The 25,559-nt window shown below is 39.6% G+C and overlaps 1 protein-coding gene across 4 annotated transcripts in view; it reads right to left on the bottom strand.

Moving 5' to 3' along the window:
- Positions 1-25,559, bottom strand: part of JADE3 (jade family PHD finger 3) — a 63,910-nt gene that overhangs the window by 30,836 nt on the left and 7,515 nt on the right. Inside the window, exons 1-4 of one of the 4 annotated variants that reach the window (XM_014892363.2) lie at positions 15,591-16,907; positions 12,419-12,473; positions 1,634-1,693; positions 421-503 (exon numbers count right to left, since the gene is read on the bottom strand). In XM_014892363.2, coding sequence (XP_014747849.1) covers positions 421-503; positions 1,634-1,682 — 132 coding nt within the window. In that variant the 5' untranslated portion in view covers positions 1,683-1,693; positions 12,419-12,473; positions 15,591-16,907. Of the gene's footprint in view, positions 1-420; positions 504-1,633; positions 1,694-5,329; positions 5,348-12,418; positions 12,474-15,590; positions 16,908-25,559 lie in introns of those variants that run through there. The other 3 variants (XM_088159934.1, XM_088159936.1, XM_088159935.1) reach the window with 3 other exon arrangements.

Here is a 25,559-nt window from a genome sequence, read left to right on the forward strand (position 1 = left end):
GTAAAAAGCCAAGAGTAACAAAGTAGCAGAGCAAACACTGCATATATATATCCTACCCACTTAAATGTCCCACTGTTTCATTCTGAAGAAGACAGTATCCTTCCCAAACACATCGATATGAACCACTTTTCTGTGCTATGCTCTCAAATCACACCAGCTTTGACCAATTTCAAAATTACATTAAAACTCCAGGGAAAGCGCAAACTACATGGTACTGTCTGCAAATGCCATAAGTCATTTTGGTCCATCAAATACCAGAGCTCCTGTAACACTCACAGAGTGAGGAAAATGCAGGTTCACAGAGAATTTTACAGGTGACAAAAGGACTCACCAGCACTAGATTCATAGCTCACTTCTTCAAGGCTTAGAAACATGAAAACTGTATGAAAGAAAACTACCAGTGACCAACCCAGTTCTTACCTCAGCAGGCTTCTTTTGTTCATTTGCTGGTGTTTTTGACTTGCTCCTGTATTTAGAACAAGAAGAAAAGGAAGTGGAAGGACCTGTTTAAAAAAAAAAAAGAAATTAAAAAGGATCATTATAGCTCGGTTCAATTCATTTAACTTTTCCAGTAAAACACAAGGCACTCCAATCTCTTGAATTATAATTTTTGACAAGATGTGGGCAAAAAAAAACCTGTTAGGGAGTCTGTAGGCTTAATTTCAGCTCCTCCTGTTCCACTCGTTCTTTATAAAACCACAGCACACCAAGTTTATGAGTACATTCTGCTCTGCCCAATACAAGCATGAGTAAACAGAAACAAGCAGACAGACTGCTTTCCTTCATTTAGTTCCCTTCTAACAAAGTGGAAGGAAGAGTAAAACAGAATTTTAAAATGCTCAAAAAAAAACTCCGTCCAAGAACAAAGCAATGATACTAAAATGTGCTAATGAGAGATGCAAAACCCCATAGTGTGACCTTAGATGTTTCTGGCAAAATATTATTTCAGCAGAGCAACTTCATCAATGACTTATAGTGATTATGACAATGAATCGTTATTATGTATAGAGCTATTAGATAGGCATGGATTTATAAAACAAACAAGACCCTGCCACACAGGGTTGTTCTGTTTTGGGTTTCTTGCAGATAAAATGGGAAGATATTCAGGTACATGTCTGCCAAGGAACACTTAAAATGTAACTTTACTAAATTGTTGAACAGATTGAAGTGGAGTAGATCAAGAACCAGTATGACACAACATAACGATCAATATACTGGTTATAATTCTAACACATTAATGCTCAAATAACTTGCCACCTCCAACTATTTTAACGTTGTAGCTCTGCATATCATGAGACAACAAGATTCTTTTTTAAAAAAGAATCACAGAATAGAATCCTGAGCAGTAAAATTTCTCTTGATTTACAAATTTCTTCTTGCCTGCTATGAAAGAGAAATATATACAAGTCTCTCTTGAAATTCTAAGTATATTCAAAACTCCCCTTATAAGATCCTTTGCCTTATTTTCCTCCTGTAACATGATTCAGAACACCAAAGACCACAAATACAAAAAGAAATCAATCAAGAAACCTTTTTTTTTAAATTTTAAGAGGTGAAATGTTTTGCCCTCAAACCACAGAAGAAAACCACAAGGGGGTGATAGACCAAAGGAAAACTAGCAGGTATTACTTACTCTCATTGTCTGAACTGTCACTGGTGCTTAGATGCCTGTGGCGTTTCATCCTGACGCATCCTAAAGAGAAAAAAAAAAAGTTGATGGCAACCGTTCTACCAGAAAATCACCGGCTGCTGGCTGACGCCAAGTTCTTCACACTAAAATCAAAGCTCCTCTGAAGAGGTCTCAGGCATATAAATAATCCCTGTTCAGTCATTATGTTTTATTTCTGCAAGCAACTATTAGATCACAGTACTGTTTGTGAAACTGAGCACCCTCAAAACCAGCATGCCTCTGCTGGGCAGAGCTTGCTTTTAATTTTGCAGAAAGAAGTGCAACCCGCCAGCTGATTCCCGGCAGGGCATGAGCGGTGCACTGCTCGACTCAATGTCCCATCTGTTCAGCTGGAGGAAGAGTTGCCATGGTGGCAGTAGCTAGCTGAGAGACAAGTGGAGGCCAGGAAATAAGGTGGATGCACAGCAAGGCAAAGATTTAGAAATATAACACACCTTAAAAAACCTAAACAAACAAACAAAAAAGCACAAAGAAATCTTAAGGCATCCATGCAAAGCAAAAGGCAGATTTTCAGTAGCGACAATCATAGAAAGCAGTGACTGATGCTGTTTAAGTCATCTCATCACCATTTATTTCACAAGCAATGCGGTTTTCAGGAGTTTGAGAAGTGATCAAGAGTATCACTGAGAAATAATTTCAGTGGCACTGCCCCAGTTGCATTAAAAAAAGGTATTGAACTTTTCAAAATTAATTTTTGAACATGTAATGCTACAGAGAGAGGGGAAGAAGAACTTCCTGCACCTCTACTTAATAAAAGAAAAATCAAAACAGTTATCAGCTATATACTCTAAACAACTGCCAAGAAAAATCCATATACATTCTTATTCTGTCCTGCCACTCTATAATATTAAATGTTAGTTACATTTGTTAACTAAGGTTCAATAATTGAACTAAGGTTCAATTAAGTTTACAATTAATAGCAGTAAATAAAAATCCCCATGTTTGTAATGGATTGAATGAGAAAATCGATAGAGAAAATAAGTAAAAAAGTAATTCTGCAGGAATATACAAAAACTATTTTTTTGCTTGTTTTTAAGCAGAAGATATACTCAAATAGGTTACAGATAGCTGAACCCAAAATGTCTGCAGTACTCTAAGTGCCAGCTTGGCTACACCTGAAATGTAAGCAGCTTCATTGCTTAAACATAACCACATGCTATTAAAAAAAAAGCAACACAGCTGAATATCCCAGTTGATAAGCACTCCACATTAGTTACTGTACAATGGGTCTTGAGATTATCCAAATACCACGGGATAAACAAGATCTCCAGATAAGAGAAGCCTGCCTAAAGGCTTTGAAGAGATTGCAATTGAATTGTTTGCAGCACAAGTGTTTAATTTAGTGGAAAATTTCAGCAGTCTTTGTATTTAAGAGAGTGAGTTTACTGAATCTAAATGCAGTGATCACTGGAAGTTTAAATCAATCTTTTCAACCTGTTATAAAAAGAGACATTGCCTACACTCCTGAAAGCTGACAAAGGAAGCAATGCTTCCAGTTTTCAAGAAGGGAGATACAGAACTTCTGAGTCAAGTATTTAACAGGTATTATGGAGAAGACAGAAAGACAGAGGCCAAGGGTCATTTGCATCATCACTTAAGCAAGGTATAAAATTCCATTACATAACAAATAATTTCACATTAATCCACCTTCTCACAGCTCAGGCGGAATAGGGGAGACAAGGCAGCCATGCTATGTGTGCAAACCAGTGTCCAAGGAAAGAGCAACATCAAAAATTAAATACCCAAAATACCACAGGGCTTTGCTTCCAGTAAGCAATGTAAGGTAGCTCGTACAGATGAAGAAACTTCCATGAAGCTCTTGGACAAAAGCTGTTTGACAGGTAGAAGGCACTTGGGTCAGGACGACTTGTCTTTTTACATGTTTTGGGGGCACCAGACTTGAAGTTTGCTCAGGGTACTGAAGGCAGGTCTGTAAGACTACTTTCATATTGCCAAATTGTGAAATTTAAAGGCATGGATTTTAATCAAGAACAAATAAAATTTTACTGCCCGTTTGAGAGCTTGCACTCCAGGCCAAACCCAGCCCCTTGGAAAATGCAGGTCTTCCTAAAAAATGCAGGTCTGCCCACAATAGCTTATCTGCTGGCAGGCTTCATTTCCAAACAACGTGGCTTAAAGACCATCAGGTACGTTATAAGACCTTGTGAGACAACAAAAAGAAGTGTCTAGGTGAGCTGAGCAGTATTTTACCTGCTTTGGTTTTATGTTCAGGTGAATTTTTGAGCAATTGTGATAAGGTTCTGAAAGCTTATGGCAGGCAATTCCCATCTCTTAGAGTCTATACAAACATGCAGCAATAAGACCTTTTCACTCTGTACTCAGGACAGCTATCTGCAGAGCATAACATGAGCATTCAATTAAAGCAGGGTCAAACATGAGGCTGAGAGAGACAACTACAGGACAGAACACCCAGGAAGTCTGGACTTCTGCTCAGGCAACTAGGAAAGAACAGAGATGCCTACACTTCAAAGACAGCTTACATAGAAATGGCAAGTGTAACAAAAACTTTAGAACAGAAAGCACACCCCTGCCAACAACTCCATGAGAGTAGAAAAACAAACACACACTAAACAAAAGTAACAAGCTGTTATTTGAGAACTGGGTTTGTAGCAGCTCAGGCAAGAGATTTACACCTCCATGATAGCAGACACAGAAAAAGTAGTCAGTGAGGGCAAAAAGCCCTGAATAGTAATAGTACTGGATTCCCGCCTGATTTTTTCGGCAATATTAACCACATCAACAGTGTATAAAAATCCACAGAGTTACAATAAATTACGGGTGTGCTATGTTTGGTAAATCAAGTTATTTAAGTCCCTAACAAGTTACAAGGTTACAAGTTCACCCTATGTCCCCACATGACACAGGAGGAGACCCAGAACCTCAGCATTATACAGCAGAGATAATTTCTACAGGGGATTTCACTTTTCTCTTTTAACAGAGAATCCCTTTGCTGTACCCTTGTACCCTGGGAGTGCCACACAACTTCCAGCTCATTTCCACGCCAAAGCACGAGGGCTCATCAGAAAGGCTCCCCGATAATGATGCTTCCATTCCCTAGACACTAGAGAGAGATCCCAAAGTAACACCCATTCAGTGGGAAAGCTCCTGCCTCACTTCACTTGCCTTTTTGAAGAATGGCAGAATCAGAAGTTGCTCAATTCAGAATTCAAGGGACACCCCCCACCTACCCCCCATCCATGAAAATTGATGTCAGCTTTTCCCAGCTTCAGTCCAAAATCCCCAAAGCAGACTGGCATTCCTCAGTTTATCCAGGCATTTTGCAAATAGGCACCCTGAACTTCTTGACTGAATAGACTTAAGTTCTAACATTTACACTTTCTAGCAGTTCCAATGTACAAGCTAAGGGAGTGTAACACAACTCAAGGTTGAAACGCTGTTGCAGAGCAAAATAGATGTGGCTCCACACCCGTCCCCCCAAAATGCCTGGAGAAAATCCTTGTTTTTCAGTCACTGGATCATGATTCTCACTACCTTAGAAAGTAAGTAGGGGTGCTTTAGCTATGGACTTGAAAAGTGCACAGGCATCATAGGCAAGCACAGATTACCTCAAAAATGATCATTTAAAATACAAACATAATATACTAAGTGGTTTTGTACCTGTATTTTTTTCTTTTTTTAATCCACAGAGAGACTAACATCTTATTAATCACTTGTATGACAACATATACAAATTCTAAAGATGCCCCCCTTCAGGGATCTTCTAAATGAAAACTGAAAAACAGAAGAAGCAGTAAGAAATCATCATGTCACAAGGAAAAAGATGTTCAACTCTTCAGGCAATTACTGCAATGAAGCATTTGCTGGCATCATTTTTAATATGAATTACCAGAGTTATTCCTAAACTTGAACCATATTCTGCACCTGTTGTACTTCTGACTTGCCAAGCCATGGCTGCACATTTATGCCCAATCTGCTTGAAACAGCTTAAGACATGAATTACAACTTTAAAAACGAGAAATCAGCTTCATTGCCTGCTGTCACCTTAACAACTGAACACAGGTCAAGATGCCCTGAACCTTTTTGTGTGTTTAAGCAGAAAACAACCCCAGGAAAATCTCAGCCACAGACAGCAACATTGTGCTGCCAGCTTTCCCTGGCTTCCAGAAGGCCGCTGTACATATTGGGAATTCTGCCCTGGAGACAGAACCGATGCTGGTATCCAACACATCACTGCACTTTCAAGGAAAGCCAGGAAAAAGCCACCCTGCATGCACCTGGCTGAAATTAAAACATGGATCCCAAATTAAGAGGAATCAACACCTCACAGTCAGCACGTGCAAGAATCTTAAGGCAGTAACACTGATATCTCCAAAAATCCAAGGGATACGTTTTGTAATTAATGATTTCTAAGTTACGTTTCCTCCTTTTTGCTTATTCACAAGTATCTGCACTGCCAAAGTGAACAAGAAGCAGCTGCTTGCCTCTACCACCATTCTATCCTGCCCCTGAGGAAAATCAATGTTGTGCTGACTTAAGGCACTTCCCTCTTTTGAACAGCTAGTTACCATGAATTACTCAAAAAAATCACTCAAGGAGCAAATATAAGTAGCAGACAGGTAACAAAATTTCAGAGCCTTATCCAAAACAAAAACTCATTTAAAATACCTGCAGAAACAAGACAAATATTTTCTCATTTTCAATTTGCATCAGAGTAAACAACTAAATTTACCAAATAAACTATTAAATTTAGCCTCTTTTTCTAATGCATTCCTCTGGATAGTTCATCAGTAACAGCAGACACAAGGATATCACATCGAGTCTGTATTTGTACAGCATATTAGGCAAGACATCAGTGACAAGAGCACAAAGTGAATCCTTAAAGCCAGCCAAAATTTCTGAACAAAACACTATCTCCAAGGAATAGCAGTGCTTCCTAGCTTCAGTTTGTTGCAGACAAAAGTTAAATACATCCATACCCTACTCAGTACCTGTTAGGACCTATAGAGATGGAAAAAACAGAACCAGAAAATTCAAGAAACTGTTAAGCAAATATATCTTAGACCTGTGAGATTTTACTTCTTCACATTTTAAAATAGCCTGACAAAAATGGAATTGGCCACAACACTATGGAAATTTTCAAGTGGGACAAAAAGTAACCTACTTGATTTTATTTTAAAAAAACAGCATCCATGTATGAAAACCAAATGACAGGCTACATGCAAATTTCAGATTAAAATTCTGTACTTACATTTTTACAATATGGCTTGTCTACAAAAAAAAAGGCAGAGGCAGTAGGTAGCAATTTCCAAGTCTCCAAAATGTGGTTTATGTAACTGTTAAATTTATATTAGGAAGCAAATTATCTTGAAAGGTCTCCAGGAAATGTAGTACAGTAAAACCATTTAAATAGGTCAGATTTCATAGTCAACTGCCAGGGAAATTACAAAATATGAATAGAGTTAATACAACCTTTCAAATAATTAGAGGAAGAGAGATCACTCGTGTTTGGGTTTTTTATTATTATTTTTTAATATCCTATCCAATCTCACAAAAAGGCTATATTAACTGGAAAAAAACACTCACTTAGAACCTGGTGTAGCAATATTTGCTACATTGAAAAGGTTTGAAAGGTTAAACTATTCACAGGAGAGGATTTTCAGCAAACAAAGTAACAACCTTAACAATTCTATGATTGCTTTTTTATTTCACTCTAACCAGAAAATTCTTTAAAAATTTGTACTATACTCCTACTCTACTCAAGAAGTCCATAATAGTGACCACATCTATACTAGTCTCCCCTAACTCCCAAGATAAAATAATGAATTATTTTGTGAAGATTATTCTGGGCCTTCCACAAAATAAAATTTTTCTTACTACTATTTCTTACTAAGTCTTGATTAACATAATAGTCTGTAATTCAACAGAGGAGGAATGCACCAGTTTTTAGAAGCAGCAGTACCAGCAACAGCCAATTCCTTAGTCATTGGGCAAAAAATAATTGTAGCAAGCAAGGAAGTGCACATTACAGGAATCTGGTTAATAATATGAGTCTATATGAAATGCAGTAGCAACAAGACGTAGTCTCAAATGCTGTCTCCCTGGTATGTTACCTCTTTATATAAAGCAATTTGGCAGCTGCCTCAAAGGTACTGTAGGTTTAAAAATAAAAAGAAAAAAAAGACAAAAATATCATATTCCAACATGTCTTATCCCCTGAAATATTTTTCAAAAAATTGTTAAATTCTGGACTGAAGTCATCTGATAGATCATAAAACTAGGATGAAGAAACTCCAAATATAATCACACACACATTCATTGTGGATTATGGGCCAAAAGGGAACCCTGACATCATTTCATGTGCCCTTCTACCATGATGATCCATCATTCAGTCTAGTACAAAGTACTTAACGACCATCACTTTGCCTTCCAAGTATAAATAGAGGGTAAGTGATGCTACTTCATATTTAGAACACACTTTGACAACATGATAAAATACAGCACACCCCAAGTACCTTTCCTACCTTGAAAACAAAAGTACAGTTTTTAATTTCTGGTATCACATCCATGCATTGACCCACTGCAAGGGCAGGGGAGCAGATTTACACCAGAGGCCTTCTAAATTGCCTCACACCAGCAGCTTGTCAAAAAACAGAAATCCTCAGAAGAACAAATCACCAGCAACACATGCAGCGCCATCATTACCTAAGCAGAAACTCTCTAAGAGGCTACAAAGAAATTAAATTGTGCTGTCTTCCCAGTGCTTTCCTGACACCCAGCAATGACTGAGCAGCTTTATTTTCATCTTTGAGGCAAGCTACACATGTTAGCCTGTACACAGAACAGCCAGGTGGGCCAGGCTGACATGGAAATATTTCTGTCCATTACATGCAGTTTAGCACTAGCATCCTAAAGACAATACTGATCTGGGCAGAGTCAATTAAAACAAAAATAACATCAGACTGTCATTAATTCAAGAAAATACAACACTGTGTATGTGGTTCTGAGCTACTCTCTGCTTCAGTCCTCATTATAAATTTTCTACTCCTGAACACAACACTGGTTTTATACCAGCTGTTTATTAACAGGACTATCGTTTTCCTAAAGCAGCAGCAGAGATTTGGACACACAAAATTATTTCCTTCAAAACACCATATTGCATTTGAATGCAAGTCTGCTTTTAATATAAAATAAAAAAGAAACAAATCACTTTCTTCCCTAGAATCACAACCAGTCTGATGCTGCCTGGCATTGCCACATTTACATGCCTGAAGTGTGTCTGCCTGGCTGCAGCCCGGTACAACTCCTCACACCCACCTCCCAGCTCCTCTCACCCTCCTCCTGGCATCACTCCCAGGCAGGGAAAAGGCTAAAATGAGGGTACATCCTTCAGGAAAGGGAGCCATGGCCCTCAGCAGGGTACCTGTGCCACTCCACTCCAGCCAGGACCATCTCATTGCTGTAGGTCCCTCCCTGGGGGATCAAGGAAGTTCCCAGCATGATGAAATGAGGAACAAGCTCCCAACAGGAAAGTCACAGTGATACTGAACACACAAGCAACCACCATCTGCTGAGGTGGCCAGCAGGACACTGTCAACAGAGGGATGCCACTACAGCTCTCACTTGGTCTGTTCAACATCACATAAGCTGTCTCTTGTCAGGCTGTTGGAAACGACAGAGCAGCTAATTGATCCCTGAAGGAAACACCCAGGAGACAAGGGCCAGCTCACATACAACCCTCTAGCTGCACCTGCACCAAGTGCCATGGAAAAGCACCTACCCCAGTTACTCATGCTCAGGAAGCTCATCCAGCTCAGAAGAGTCCTCAGCCGGGGAGACGCAGTTATTGATCATGCTCTGTTTTACAGGGCTTCCTCCCTTCATACCTGACTTAACACTAAAACATTCAAGAACCAAGGGACAAAAGAAGAAAATTCCACAAAGCCCACTTACTGAAAAAAGCTAAGGTCAACGTCTGCTTTGAAGAAAGTCTGCTGTGGATGCACTGTTAGAAAAATGGACCAGAACAGGTCATCACACCCTATGCTAAGCTGGGCAAACAAGGGTCTGCCTGCCCGGGGGTTCAACACCCAAAGACTGCCAGGTGCCCTGTATCTGCAAGGAGACTGCAGCCACAGGCATGCCAAGCACTGGTGAGAAACAGGAGCAGCACACGCTTCACCAATATGACTGAGCAGAAAAACCTCTGAGCGCTTAGCTGGGCTTTCTATTTTAAGAACTGGTATGATTCACGTTACCTTGGCTCTAAGTGTTTTTCAGTCTTCACCATATCTACCCTCATGATAAGCTCATATTAAGCAAGCACTGAAAGCCCTGACATTTCAGAGCTGCAGTGCAGAGCAGCCATACATCATGCTGGAGCCTCCGGCATCAGCAGGCAGCTGCACCCAGGTCTCCCGAGCGCATATTCTGTGACCTTGCCACTCACTGCCCTTCCCACTGATGCACATGGAAACAAACATAAGAAAAATCAGAAAAATCCCTGTGATGCACTAAGTATTGTTCTGCTGTTGCACAGTGATGAAACTGAAGGGAGGGGAAAGATGGGGACAAAAAAACCCCCATAAAAGTGTCATTACTTAATTGAAAATTAAGCAATAACCAATACCAGTTCAAGTGAAGCCCCACTTTGCACCACCTGCCTGGTGCTCCCAGCAGTTGCCCACTTGTATCTTTTTCTGTACTTCAACTGTACTAATGCATGCTTTCATGACAAAATACAGGTGCAGGAACTAGTATTGCAGCTGGGATATTATCAAAGAAGGAAGGATCTAGAAATGTATGCACTATTTGGGATTATGAAAAACAACTTTCCAATTAATAGCATAGGCAAAAGTTCTTATATCCTGCAAAACACTTGCTTAAAAGAATAATTTAACTTTTTGTACTTGCTAATAAATATATTAAAGTAGGTTTCACTGTTCTTGCTTTGTTCTCTTCAAATCTCAAATAAAAGAATCAACGACAGCAGCCTGCATTAAATATTTTATCTGTTTTGACTCATTTTTTCCTTACTTATAATGCTGTGAGGAAGCTGACCAAATTTTGCATCACCAACAAAACCTGAAGGATTGCAAAAGGCAGAAAACATCAATATGCATCTTTATACCCTACTCAAAGAAAGTAAGAACACAAATATTTTCCTGCAGGAAACATTAGGTTGATAATTTCTTTCTTTATCTGACAAGAAATGGCTGTCATTTACAAGCTGAAATAAACAAGCTGGATGCTAAAGTTTTTCTCAAATACAAAAGAGTGCACTGGGGATCACTAGATAGGAACAATTAAAGGGAATGTACTGTCACAGCCAGAACTCTAAATAGTATTTGGAATATTTCAAATCTCTGGTTGAATACTAACACTCTCCTACATTTTCTATCATTTTACACATGCATATATGCAATTGCATTATTATTTTGGTTCTCCACGTCAAAACATCACAGCATGAGAAAACAGTTACTATAAGGTTTCTTAAAACACCTTTTAGTTTAAAAAACCTTTTGAAGAGACAAAAAAAAAATCTGTCTTAATAACTAATGATTTAAAATTAACTTTGATGTCTGGTCAATTAAATTAATGCTATGTACTACAATGTAATATACAGCACGTCAAAGGACAGAGAGGGTCTTTTAGTCAAAGAGGTTTAAAATAGATTTATAAAAATCTATCCATTCCAGGTTTCTCTATATCACCAAACTAAGGTGGAGAAAAAAACATTATGAAAGAGATACTGAGGAGAACTGATGTTTGTCCATTTTTATGTACAAAATAGAGGTAAAAAAAGTATTTTTCTCTGTCATAACACGAGCTGTAGCAATGACTAAAATAAATTACAGACATGTCCACTGGGGCTGATGCTACCCTGAAAAGAGGAAAGGATGATTCTATTTGCCCAAGGTTTCAAAAATGTCACATCTTGTTTGGGAAGAGTCAAGAGATGCATCCTGAAAACCAGGTAAGGTTCAATTTCTCATCAAATGGCCAAACTGAAGCCAAAGCACTTTTATATTTTTTAATGAGGGGACACACTGATCAAGACTGACCACTAATAGTCCTCTGAATTCCTCCTTCCTCTTCTGCCCTGTGGAAATAAACAAGATTTAAATGAGTAAGACTAGACCATCACTATTCTACTGTTCCTAGTAGAAAACATGTCCTTCTCAAATTGTGCAGAAGCTGAGCTGCTGCAGGTGGCTTTTTTGGCAAAGGAGAAAAGGTGCCAACCCATAAGGTGGATCACAAAGAACATGGGGACTTGAACAGGTGGACTCAAAATAGAGAAACTCCATCCCCTGAGGATAAGGAACTATCACAGCTGACCTTCCAAAGCTGCCAAGGCATGAGGTAATGAATCTGCCTCCAAAGCAGGTCTCTTGTCTGCACTCCTCTACTGGCAAGAATGGAAATGTTTACAAGCCATGGAAGTAGGAAGGTGTTTCACCACATATTTATTCATATGGTAAGAGCTACAAGATGGTGCAGCTGCTGCAATTGAATCCCATGCTGTCAAGAGCAATACTAAAATCTCTGCTGAGAAACAGGAAAAGAGGTTCCAACTGAAAGTACAACTATGAAGCTGAACAAAACAAACCAAACAGCAGCATCACTCTTAAGACTCCACGATGCAATGCAAAACCAGCAGCTGATATGTTTTGTACCTGCAACTCCACCTGGTCTGGGAGGTTTTCACAGACCTGTAAAGAAGCTGCCTTCTCTGCAGGCTCTTACCTCGCCCAGCTGCAGGACATGGGGCAGACTGCAGCTGTACCAGTTACCAGGGGCTCTGCAAAGGAGAGAAGGCACAATCAAGCCTGCACTTGGACTGGGGCAGGATAAAGCCACCCCAGACTCCGGCCATCCACCTCCCCAGCTCTGCAACACCAAAAGTGACTGGCTGTTCACAAAGAAGCTGTGATCTGGGAGCAGATCACAGATCAGGCATGAGGGAAGCTCAGACATCCCTGCCAGTGAGTCAGGGTGCTGTTGGCCTATCCCAACACCGACTATGGTTTCCAGTTAATACATACACAGTCACACCACAGCACTTATGAGACACTTCTAGGAAGTGTCTAAAGACAAGGAAAACACACACATTAATTGAATGTCTTTTAAAATACCATATTTGGACATTCTCAAATCACCTGTAGCACATTGATGCAAGAGAGGCATCTGTCTGGGAAGGCCCAAGAGCAGCAGCAGCAACAAGCACTGACACAAGCCTGTCTGGTTTCATTTGCTACACCCACTCAGCTACACAGAGAAAGCTTTACGGATGAGCAACATAAGTGGATCACTCATTCAGGCTAAGTGCAAGGCAGTATCTTCTAGCTCCCTCAACACCATTGGAGAAGTATTTGAAGAATGCAAACCCCCAACTACAGCTCTAAGGAAAGTTTGCCATGGCTTTACGGTAAGAGATTAAACAGACTATCTGTGAAAGGAGGATGCAGAAGAGGGGAGATCTGTTTTAAGTGGCAAAGAGAAGCAACAGAATGAAGAGACTAGTCACAGCTTCTCATGGCACAGGAGACAAGGAAAGCAAAAAAGTCACAGAAGAAACTTCAAGGGAAAGTAATTAAATGGAGGGAAAAAGTCATTATGTACAAAATGACTTTGAGAAACTCCATGCTATGGCATATTGCAGAGGTTGAAAAGCAAACAGATTGAAGAAAATTAGGCAAAATGGAGAACAAAGCCTATTAAACACAATGTCATGTCAATCTGCTGGAAATCCCAAAATCAAAATTTTGCAAGAAACAGAGTCAATAGAACTTTACAATGCTTTCTTTCCCTAGCTGTCCACTGCTGACCACTACCAGCGACAGCAACTGGCCTAATTGAGTAAGGTAAATAATCTGAAACCACACACACTCACAGCCCATTAATCCCTCTCTGTGCTATGGATTTCACTGTTTTTTAATTCATCGCTTCCTAACCTGACCTCTGTGGACTACAAATCAGATGGTTGTATATAGGGCCGTGATAAATATTGAAATGAGAATGTTTATCAGATAAGATTTTGATGAGCACAACCAGCAGATTCTGACGCTTGACATACTGTTGTCCTTAAAGTTTGTTGATTGCTGATCATGGAACTATTCTGGTCAAAATTATTGAGTAAAAGATTACATCATTCCCAGTGTACTTGAGTTGCTGATTTTTAGTTTTTCTTTAAGGAGAAATCAAACAGTTGTACAAATACAGCCTACGTCCACCTTAGGGCCCTATCCACTTGGGATTTTCATTTGGGTTCTCTTCTATTCCTCAGAGATTCAATCCCTTTAATAACCAGACTTCCAATTCCATGTCTCAAATTTAAGAATCTACTACTCTTTCATCTTCTTACAGTTTTCCAAATCTGGATAACTAACAGTGTTCTCCTGTGACTCTTACAGGTTTATTATCTCAAACGTTTCCAAGATACACATCTGAAGTTATTCTCTCTCCTCCCTCATAAGGAAATAGCCCAAAACCTCCAGCCAGCACTGTAGTGCTGCATGCTTGAATTTTGCAAGCTAAATGCTTAAAAACTTACTTAAACTACTTAGAAAAATGTAACCATGCTTAAGCTTTTGCCTGTAAAGCCCAAACATGATAGTGATCCATCAATTTTAACGGTGAAATATGTCTGAGGTCATCTTTTCCAACTGCAATGGCAAAGCACAATGCATTGTAACTCTGCTAACAGTACAGAATCAGGTGGGAGGAGAGGCTGACGCTGGTTTTGTGTAGAAAAGAATTGCTAAGCCCTGACCCCTCGAAGACAAAGCAATGGTGCAAGAGTAGTCAAGGCCAAAGCTCTATTTGCAGAAAATCAATGGGTTATGCACAATAGCAGCTGCACTCAGATGTTCACAGCTCAGTTGGAGTCTGTAGATTTGGTCTCTAAATTCAGAGCATTTGACACTGAAAATAAGAAAAAAAACCCCAAAAAACAATCCTCCCCCTTAAAAAAAAAAAAAGTTAACAGTCAAAACAGAAGCAAAAGCTTTGAACTAAAATTCTTGAAATTGAGATGAGTGAATCCCTTCTCTTTGCCACTCCTTATGATCTTTGGTAGCCAGCCAAATGGCTCAGCTTAGCTTCACTTTCCACATCAGTCCAAAAGTTGAATAAGTAATAAAACTTGCATGAGGAGAGGGCTTTATAATCACATTAGAGACATGCAAGGGAGACCGGTTACCTCGGTTCACCGGACAGCTTGAACAAGGCTTCATAATGAGGGACAGGTGTTGGCACCAATTAGGAACACTCAGCTCACCACTGACATTGGCCCCTCAAAGCATTGACTGCACTTTAATCCTCTAAGCCACATAAAAGAAAAGCAGAGCAGGCAGACAAAAAAAAAAAAATCTAAAAATGCCTCTGCAGAGGACTGAAATATTTTTGCTTACTTAAGGGAATAAAATAAAAGTGTCACAAAGCTGCAGAAAGTTCACTATGAAGTCTCTTGAGAATATCAAGAATCTAAATCTTCTGCACAAGCAGAGTATTTAATTTTAGGAAGGGTATCACCATGTATAGTATGCATGCATCACAACTATCAGAATTTATATCCAGAAAAGAAGCACAGAAGAAAAAGGATTAGAAGCAGCACATGTAAATATTGAGGTAAGATAAAATTATTCCATCTATGCCTACCAACATTTCAAGCATTATGGGATACATAAGAGATTTTAACTAACATTATTAAGGAGTCCTGCAGGCTGAAATGTTACTGTTAACAGCTTCTTTTATTACTTCCTCCCCTTTAAAAGACTTTATATTCCTTTAAAATTCAGAAAGCTTTCATTTAAAAGGTGATATCTGAAAGTTGAAGGTATATAGATTCAATTTACACATTGTAAACACCAACACACACATTTATTTATTTATAAGTACCAGTTCCTCCTTCACTTACATGCCAGGTCATGAGGTAGATGTTTTCGCTTCAGCTGATCACATCACAAGCTCCTAAAAAAATGAAAGGAGTGCTTTTAGGTAGAAGGAGTGACATCAGGCATTTCATGTTTGAGCTACAATTTAATTTTTGGCACGTAAGTGAAGGTTGTATTTTATTTTTATTGCAACTTTCCCAAGCAAATGATATGCCCATAATATAAAGCCTGAAGTTCCACAATTCTCATTTGACATGTGGAAAAATGAAATGTATCAGCTATATGTGCACATACTATGATAGAAATGCAGTAAGTACTACAGCTATAAACAAATTCATAAGAATATTCTCAAAGTTGATTTTGCCATCCTCTTAACATGAATGGGAACCAACTTTACCAATACCAACAAAATGAAATTTTAATTAGTATTTTCTCTATCCTGTTTTGGGAATAAAAACACTTCAACAAACACATTCAGATAGATGCATATTTATTCAACAGGCTTAAGGTGTTGATTTCTCCTTATACACTGATGCTTTCTTCATTCAAGAGGGTCTTCTACGAACCACACATGCTTAGAAATTCATAGGAGGGCAAACAAAATAAGCATAGAGGGAAAGCTCCATGTGGCTCCTGATTTAATTCCTCACAACATTCCTCCAGACCTCTCCTTGACAATCCTGAATAGCTTAGCTTCCCTGGCAGGGATTCTGCTTACTCGCCCTTTTTAATCTAGTCCTGAGCCTTGAGCAATATTAAATATGGGAATAGAAGGAATTTTTCCCTCCACCAACTGCCCACATTCCCCTCCTGCAGGATCATGCACATGTATGTTTTGTGCCCTATTGTAATGCACATGGCAAAGGCATTAAAGCCGTCACACCCAACAGATGAGTTGCAGCACTCCTCAGAGATGTCAGCAGCCCGACCGGGGCTGTCCCGGCAGGCAGTCCACCCCATGCCCCGGAGCAAAAAGTTAACAAAAACAGGACAGCTACAAGCTGTGGAAGAAAGTATTAGAGAGCAAAAATGCATGTAAAAACCAGGGAAGCGATAACTGCATACCCTGCCAGAAGAAAAAGAATTAAAAGGGGGGATATGACAATGTTTTTCTAACTGAAATAAGGCAGTTTCTGGCCAAAGTGTCAGCACCATACTCCAGCATCTGCGCTCCTCCACCCATCTGGAGTACAAGAAAAAGATACAACCACCCATCCACTGAGGAGTGGCACAGATCCCATTACTTATTACAACTATTGTTGCTCAACTTAGGCTGTGGCATCAAAGGAAAACATTTCCTTACAATCGGGGGGGGGAGGGTGTGAAGAGAAGGGGAACACATAATATATTACAGCTCCTGTATGCTAACCATGCAAAATTTTGAAGTTTTGGCTCTACTAATTCTCTTTGATTTAAAATTTCATTTTTGGGCATTTTTTGTGCTCGTGTGTTTGTTGGGGGTTTTTGGGGGGGTTGAGGGGGATTGGAGCAGAAGTGCTTGGTTGGTTTGGGGATTTGTTTTGGGTTTTTTTTCATCTTCCTAAGTTCTTCTTCCTATCTTCCTGACATTTTCTGGCTATACCCCACATTAAGCAATTAAATTTGAGCAACACAAGAAGATCTGTAGATCAAAGCAGTACTAGAGCCAAGGTTGTTGAAACATGAATCACACTACGTGGGTTGGGTTTTTAACTTGAGATAAGCAGACACACTCTGCCACCGCCACCACCACCACACACATAGCCCGAAGCAATCCACAGGGTCTGCGCAGGAGCCTCCTGACTCCATCCAGAGGGACCCAGCTCAGGGGCAGCAGAAACACCTGGCACACGGGGAGTGGGGGTGACCAGAGGGGCTCGCTTTAACAGCCCCCTGCTGCTCTGCCTGCTACTACCCTGCCTGGTAGCCTCCAGCTAAGAAATGCCAAAAGCCTCACCCACAAAATGAGGGAGGGCGAGTGAAGAAAATAAGTAAATAATTAATAAATGGCTGGCTATGTTTTCCAAACACGACTTCGAATGAATTTTTCTTACGACATATTTCATTATGGGATAATTCTTTAATGTCCCGATTGAACCTAGTTAATACAAGTTTTCCATAGAAACACAGGCAAAGCCCTGGTTGTGGCAGCTCAAATGGCATCATTAAAATGCAACACAGCCTACAACTTTTAAGTGTGAACAAAACTACAGCTTTTGCCTCCCAGCTGAACCACAAAACTAATATATTTTTGAACTCTTCATTAAAAACACATTTATTTGCTCAGTCAAATGCCAAAATGAACTCTGAAATACTGGAAGGTTCAGCTAATTTTTTTTTTTCTTTCTCTAATGCTTACAGTATACAGTCATAATCTTCACTCCCAACTTTACTTATTTCACAAATCATGAACAAATATACAAAATGAGATGAAAAATACAGTTTCTCCCACAAAATATTATTTTCCCCCTCTTTGTTTTAAGAGCTGTCTTAACATATTGATTGAGAAACACTAAATTAAGTCACCTCAAATTAATGATCAGGGGATCTTCCCCCTGATCATTAGATTAAAAAAATAGAAGAATAGATTAAATAGATTAAATCAATAGATCAAATAGATTAATAATAGATCAGTAGATTAAAAAAATGGAAGAATACCAACCTCCCCATGAGCAGCAAGTTCAGGAGCAGGGTAAAGAATGCACAGAAGATGCTCACCCTCCCCTCCACACAGACTGCCAATAGACTTAACTCTTACTCTCCAGGTATATTTGAAAAAGTAACGGGCCAGCAAAAGAAACTGTGGCATGAAGAATACAAAAAAAAATTATAGGAACTAAAGGACAGTGTAGACACAGAAAACCAACTTAGAAATGCACAGTAGCATTTCATAAATACTGCCTGGAAACTAAGCGTCACCAGGGAAAAAAGCATCAGCAAGATTTATTTCTTAAAATACAACTTATAACAACAGAAGGCCACTTGGAACACAGATCTATTTTTGTATTATCACTACTGTTATACTATCACTCTCTCTGTAATTTACCACAGTGCTTACCAACAGCCAAGCCACCAAAACAAGAATTGGACTGGTTGAAAATAGAGCTTTGTGCTTTTCTCATCAACAATCCCACACACTGCACTGCCATTTGCAAAAAGAGAGATGGTCACAGAAAACAGATCTGCCGGGGTCCTGAAAAAGGACAGCCAAGTAAGACCAAGAACTCTGTGTAACAGAGGCTCCTCAGCCCCTCCAGGGGAGCCCCTTCCATGCTGTGTGACCCTTAGTGCCAGCAAGTTTATCCCAGCACTTTAAGCATACCTTTCCCCATGCTGCTCAAGCCTTTACCAGATCTCTCCCAGCACTGGACCCTGATGATCTCATCTCTTTCTTCTTGGCACAGTTTTAACACCAGCTTAACTCTCTTGTCAGTCTTTTCTCCAGACTAGAAAGAACCCAGTTCTTTCACCCTCTGCTTATAGGATGTTGTCTACATTTCTGATTCTCCAGGGCTGGTACACAAAACCAGTGCGAAGTTGTGATGTCCTGGACAAAGTCTACCACTTGAATCCTTCCCTACACAGAAAAGGATATTCTCTTTTTACAGAAAAATATCCATTACTGTCACATGATTTGCAGATAATAATCCTACATATAAATGCCAGTGCATTTGCTTTTGCATCACTATTACTGTTGTCTCAAGCCCTGGCTGTGAGCAGTTATTGCTGCTGGGACCCATTGCTCCTAGCCTGCAGGCATGCTGCCAAACCTTTATGCCACAGAGCTGCCCCTCCATGCCCTGCCAGCCCCATCCAACCCCTCCTTCCAGACTCATTCTCCAGTCTGTCAAAGTAACTCTGAGTTCAAAGCATCTTCTCAAGTAGATATGCAGCTCCGCCCAGCTTGATTCAGGTATTGAAAGAACAGAGTCCTCATTCCTTCACCCACATCATTCATTGCAAATATAAATTCACCTGTCTTGTTTGAAACTAATTAGCAATTATCCTCTCAGTTTTCTCAGCAGCTACAAACATTCCTGTGAGCATTTCAGCTAATCCATGCTTCCTTAGCTAGCTTTTGATAATATGGATTGCCTGATAACTTGCATCATCTACTGTGCAATTCCGACCTCACAAATTACTTTCAAAACTGAATTATAAAGCAGGTCTTGTGATGTTTCACATCTCCTTCATAAATAATCCCAGGGATACAACACTGCTTAGGTGGGAAAGGTATTAGAAAATAATTTTATAATTTCCTGGGTTTTTACAGACTGCTTCAGATATCTAGCACATACAGAGAGCTCCCCATGGACTACCAGTAAACATCACATAGACCTCTTATAAAAGGCAGATCAAAAATTTAATACTACCAAGACAGCAAAAGAAATAAAGCCAATAGTTTTTAAGATTATAATTATAGTATGAAACAGGAAGGTAATGGTACTCTTTCCCTTATAGTTCTGAAAAATCATAACAGAACAAGTATCCAAATACCAGAACCGTATCCATCATATTTAACTGAATAGTTATTTCCTGGCAATACTTATCCTACAGGCATTAGCGGTAGAAGAGAAAAAGTCAGTAAGCTTTAAGAAAAGTCCTGTAAAATCCCTGCAAAGTCTTTGTAGCAAACAGTGCTGGGTTTTCGCTTGTAATAAACTGATTTGTTGTTTATTCTTCTTCACAAGCTTCTAAACAGTCCTGACTTCAGTGAGTACTCTGCAGCTTCTTAATTTTTATCTTTCTTCCACATTGGCTTAGCCAACAAAGTAATTCAGCATAAATTCACAATTTCATTGTAAAAATCTAAAGATAGTCCATCTCACCTTAAGATAGATCATTTAGAAAAGCCTGCAATTCTCTAGCACCTTCACTTCTTTCCACTGTCACAGAACTATTTCATGACACCTTTATGCAGCAACAAGCCTATTCTTAATAACAGCCAGTGATTTAGTAATTCCCAGCAATCAATTAAAACTTGCTGGGAAAACAATTTCCCCACTTTCAGACAAACAATGCAGCAGGATGTCTAGAAGGATAGGTTTCACAAGGCAACTAACAAGTAACATCAAGACATTTTATGAAATGCTCTGAAGTCCTGGGCCCCAGGCACTCAGATGGTGACCCAACACAGTAGTTACTTAGTTTGTGTGTAGTGCCAAACATTCTGCAAAACACTCAACATCTTATCGATTACTTGAAAATAATTGTTATACAATGTAAGTAACATATATATGCATAAAACTGAGTCACGCTGAAAAAACTGCCCTTACAGGGAAAAGCTACTAATACCCACATAGACCAACACCTACTTTAAGATGTTTACATTCTTCATATACAGGTAGGAGACTAGAATCAGTCAAACAAAAGCCTGTGTCTGTAAGAGATTAAATGTAATGGGATAAATTTAAGACAAAACCCAAAAAGTTTAGGCTTAGCATTAAGGAAATATCCTGAGAGTCAGAACTACTGACCCATGTCCCCAAGGGGACGATTGGAGGCTGCAGCTCTTGACGTTTAAACAAAGATTGGACAAGAGTCCTGGTTGCTGCACTGCCAACACAACATGCTCGGCAGACCTCAGCTCTTCTCAACCCAGCCAGAGGGCAAGGCAACAATAAATGAGACTTGAGTATAAAGAGCACTGCACAAAGTGGTTTGTTGGGACTGTCTGCACTGGGGACTGCACCTCACCATGCAGACATGATGCTGTGCAGCAGCAAGTACTGTGCATCAGCTACTCCACAGAACACATGTGTATTGCTGCACGCTGGTGAGAGCTAAGCAATCCCAGGTAACTATTCCACCAGTCCATCTCTCTTCCCTATATCAGAGACTGAGATATATAGATATATATATAGGTTAGTGCACAGCAGCTCAGATCCCTGCTCCTCTTTTGCAGGATGAAACGTTAAGGAGACGTGTTACTTCAGCCTGGTGCAGCATGCATCTCTCTCTCTCTAAAGAGTGGGTATTCCCTGCAGCAGGATGCACCTCAACACAGAGCAATGTAGCAGAAAGAGAATACAAATGCATGAGGCAGAAGGTTGCAGTACAAGATCTAAACTGAAATATAAAAATAGGAAACTAGCAGGAGGCTTCCTTATCCACAAAGCTTGGAATGGGGTACAGTCAGAAATAACAAAAGTATTTTGGCACTTCCAACTACTAGGAACTTGAAAACAGGTCTATGGGCCACAGAGCAGCAAAAACAAGCTATTTATGAGGAGCTGGAGTAAAACAAAATAGATGCAGTTCTTGAGGAAGGAGAACATTACATGTCCTGCTGTTAGCCACAGCCACATGCTGGCCAGTTGGATTTTAAGTATCAATCCACCTCATTTGACTTGTACCTCCTGTACTAAACAGATGTGCTCGTGTGCATTTCCTGTAGCTGAGTGATGGCAGTACTGTTCCATGCTATTTTCTGAAGGGAGGCTCAAACAATCATTTCAGAAGCAATAATCTAGATGACCTAGAATAATCTTTTTCCATAGCCAAATTCTATTTTTTAATGCAACTATATTTGTACACAGTTAGGGACCTTTAGTGGAGATCTTAAAATAAAAAATAAAACTATTTAAGTGTGAGAACTTCTAAAGTATGGTAATTCTGATGGCACAGCTATGCCACTTCCATATTCTCCACAGTAAGTCCCACGACCCCACCACACACACAAGAGAGTCACAAAAGCTAAAAACAGTAGGTGGATCCTCCACAGAATGACAATATAAAATATGAAGTGACATATTTAAACTCTGGACCAAAGCAATACCAAACTGTGCACTTCAGTGCATTCAAGCTAGAGCTCTGGAACAAGAAACAGCAAACCCCACAAGGTTTTAGCTCCTCATGCAGCAAATGGAAATCTTTACAGTGGGATTCAAAGTGCCCAGCATGTTCAGGACAGCAGCTCACACACCAAATAGGGAATGATGCCAGAAATGTCTCTTCTCACAGATTCAACTACTGATTTGCAGTCCTGTAAATGGATACCTCCAGGAATCAGATACATGCTTGGACCTTTCTTCCTCCTCTCCTCACATGCACTCTTCAGGCATCAAATTCGGCATCACAAAGTGTCAGCAGCTGCCACACCTGCAAAGGCTGCCCTTCGTTTTCACCCCATCTTCCCAGCCCTCCTCTCCTATCCACCAAGAGTCTGCCCCAGAGCTTTTTCTCTTTTCCTCAAACCCTGTCCACTCTGCTGCTGCCTACATACAGCACTTAAGCATCTATGGTCATTCCCATCACTTCACTGAAAGATCACTCTGTGCAAGCATTTCTTATCTACGTTGTGATATTTTGCTTCAACCATTTACTTGCAGGATGACCAACAACCTTGTTGCTGGAGAGTGTCAGGAGGAACTCGTGGCTCAAACCATCACCTGCTTTTACACAACAAATGAGCCTGCTGAACCTCTGTTACAATCCTAGTCAATGCAAATAGGCAAAAAAAGGAACTACAAACAAAAAGATTAAGAATAATTTATGCCTGGATTACAGGAGGAAAGCTATCTCACAACTGGATAACAGCAAGAAAAGACTGTATCTCCTTTTCTGGATACATTAAGTTGTGATGCTCACCAGTGTACAACACAGGGATTCAGAAAGGCTACAGAGCACACTCTTACGAGTTTCTTCAACTGCTCCAGCTATGTAAAATTTGAGTAACGAGCAGTGTAGATATACTGAATATTCCTGGCCCTTAAGGGGATCTCAGTGGCCACAGAAAAATAACCCTCATAAACAGCTCACCTCACATAAAAACATTTAGTCAGTATTTAACTGAATGGCAGCTCCCAGAGGGAAAAAAAAGGCGGTAAGAAAAAGGTAACAGCGTTAACTTCACTTGATTATCAGAGTGATTTAAAGTACTCCTGATATCCTTTATCAAACTAGGGACATTGGTATTTCTGACTTTTCATAAGGAAAGTCTCTCCATTCTTTCACAGTCAGACATCATATCAGCACTTAAATTGACACCTTCCCCTGCAAAGAAACTGCATAAATAAATAAAGCACCCAAGCTTTGCACTTAGACCGCAAAAACACAAGGCTTGGAGCACAATCAAATGACGATTAATGAAGCAGCAGACACTAAAACGCAGTAAACAAGACTTCATCAACTTCATCCTTGGTGGCTGCAAATCCCTTAGCAGCAACCAAATATGCCTTCTTCCTTGAAGATGATCTTAAATGGTTGGAAAGGGTTGTGTTGGGGTTTTTGTTACTGCTATGAAGAAGAAACTTTCATCAATCCTCTTCCAAAGTCATTCCCACTCAGACAAAACACAAGACAAGCTCTGAGAAACAAGCAGGGAAACTTTGGTTTTGATGGAGTCAATGGGAATTAAAGCCAGTGCCAAAACAAAGCCAGAAATTAGCAATACATTTTTCTGATGAATTTCCTAAATGACAAAACTGAGTTTATTTCTCCCTAAATTCTTCTAATGCAAATATATTGGGGAAGAGTGGGGGATTGCAAGACCAAGTTGTAACGCAAGAAAACTATTCTTTTTTTAAAGCACTCACTGTCAGAAAAACTTACTATCAAAAGAAAAAAACCTTTAATAGAATTGTCTAAAATATTTAGACCTTTCTGATTTCTTCTGATTTCCTGTAGTTTATTAACATAAGACTTCCACTATACAAAGCTGTTGCCTTTAAGGAGGTAAAACTTCTGATATTGTTTAACAAGGGATAAAACTAGACTTGGTAGTCTCCTACTCACATCATTATGCTTGGGCTTCCACCAGTTCCAAGAAGGACAGCAGGTAACACTGCCCTTCACAATACACTGGCATTTAAAAAAAAAATAAAAGAGAACACTTGCCTTAATAGGTTTGCACACTTAGTTTTACATTACTTCTGCTTACCTGAAGCACCAAAACCTCTATAATCCTGCCAGACCTGGAAAACTCAAAAGTGGAAGTAAGTTGAGCTTTTACTCCTTTGAGAATTGCCCTCACGCAGTTAAATCCACTATTATGACTGATTAAATCCCTACAAACCTATAAGAGACCACAAACAGGCAGAGGTGGCATAGAGTGCCCTAACGTGGCATTAAAACCCCTAAAAGATAGATCTAAAGACACTTTGCTATGGCCAAAGGAATCTGGTTCAGCTTGTACAGCCCCTGTGCAAAGGCTGACACTGATACTACTTCAGAATTAGGTGTACATGACCAGCTGAATTACACTAGAGCAACACCTTCAAACTGCTATGAAAACTGACTTTTTTCATAGAATGAGCTTAGGATAGATTCCCTACAATTATTTAGAGGGGGAAAGAAAAAAAAATGATTTGACAGAAGTAACCAGGATGCATTTAAATGTTTTAAAAGTTACTTCACTAAATCAATGCTTTGCCACTGTCTCACTTTTTCTAGCAGTTCCTCCCTTTATAAAAGCAAGTTTGTTTTGAAACACTCTTATTATCTGTACCAAAGTAAATACAATTTCTGATGTGTGTTTAAGTCAAATATACAGATTTAACCTCCTTAACCAAGCAAAGTTTACCTACGTACAGGTATAACACTGAAGGGTTTTTTGTTAAACACTAGCTAGTCATCACACCAATATCAGCATTCACCAGGAAAAAGCTTTTTATCACAAACATTTCTTTTAATGATTTTTTAAAAATACAGCTTGAATTTGCACTGCCTGATGCTTTTGTACATACACATATGTAAACCCCCACAAATGTACCAGCCACGAAAAATAAAACCTCACAAAATATACACTGATGAAGGAAAAAGCCCCCTTTATCAGACTGAGAAAACTTACAACAAAAAAACCCCAAATCAACAGGTCTGCCAAAATACTTTCAGGTTGACTGCAAATAATCTGGAAGTCCATACTGTCTGTAGTCTGGTACGGGAGACAAATTTAATTTTACCTGATTTATAGGGTGATTTATAGGGTCCCAAGAGGACTCTGAGACACTCACTGGAAACACTGTTTTCTTCAATAGTAAGGAAAAGGTTGGAAAGTTAAGTCAAAAAGAAGA

Source organism: Sturnus vulgaris, chromosome 2 (genome assembly GCF_052056855.1).
Source record: "Sturnus vulgaris isolate bStuVul1 chromosome 2, bStuVul1.hap1, whole genome shotgun sequence".
Classification (NCBI taxonomy): Eukaryota; Metazoa; Chordata; class Aves; order Passeriformes; family Sturnidae; genus Sturnus; species Sturnus vulgaris.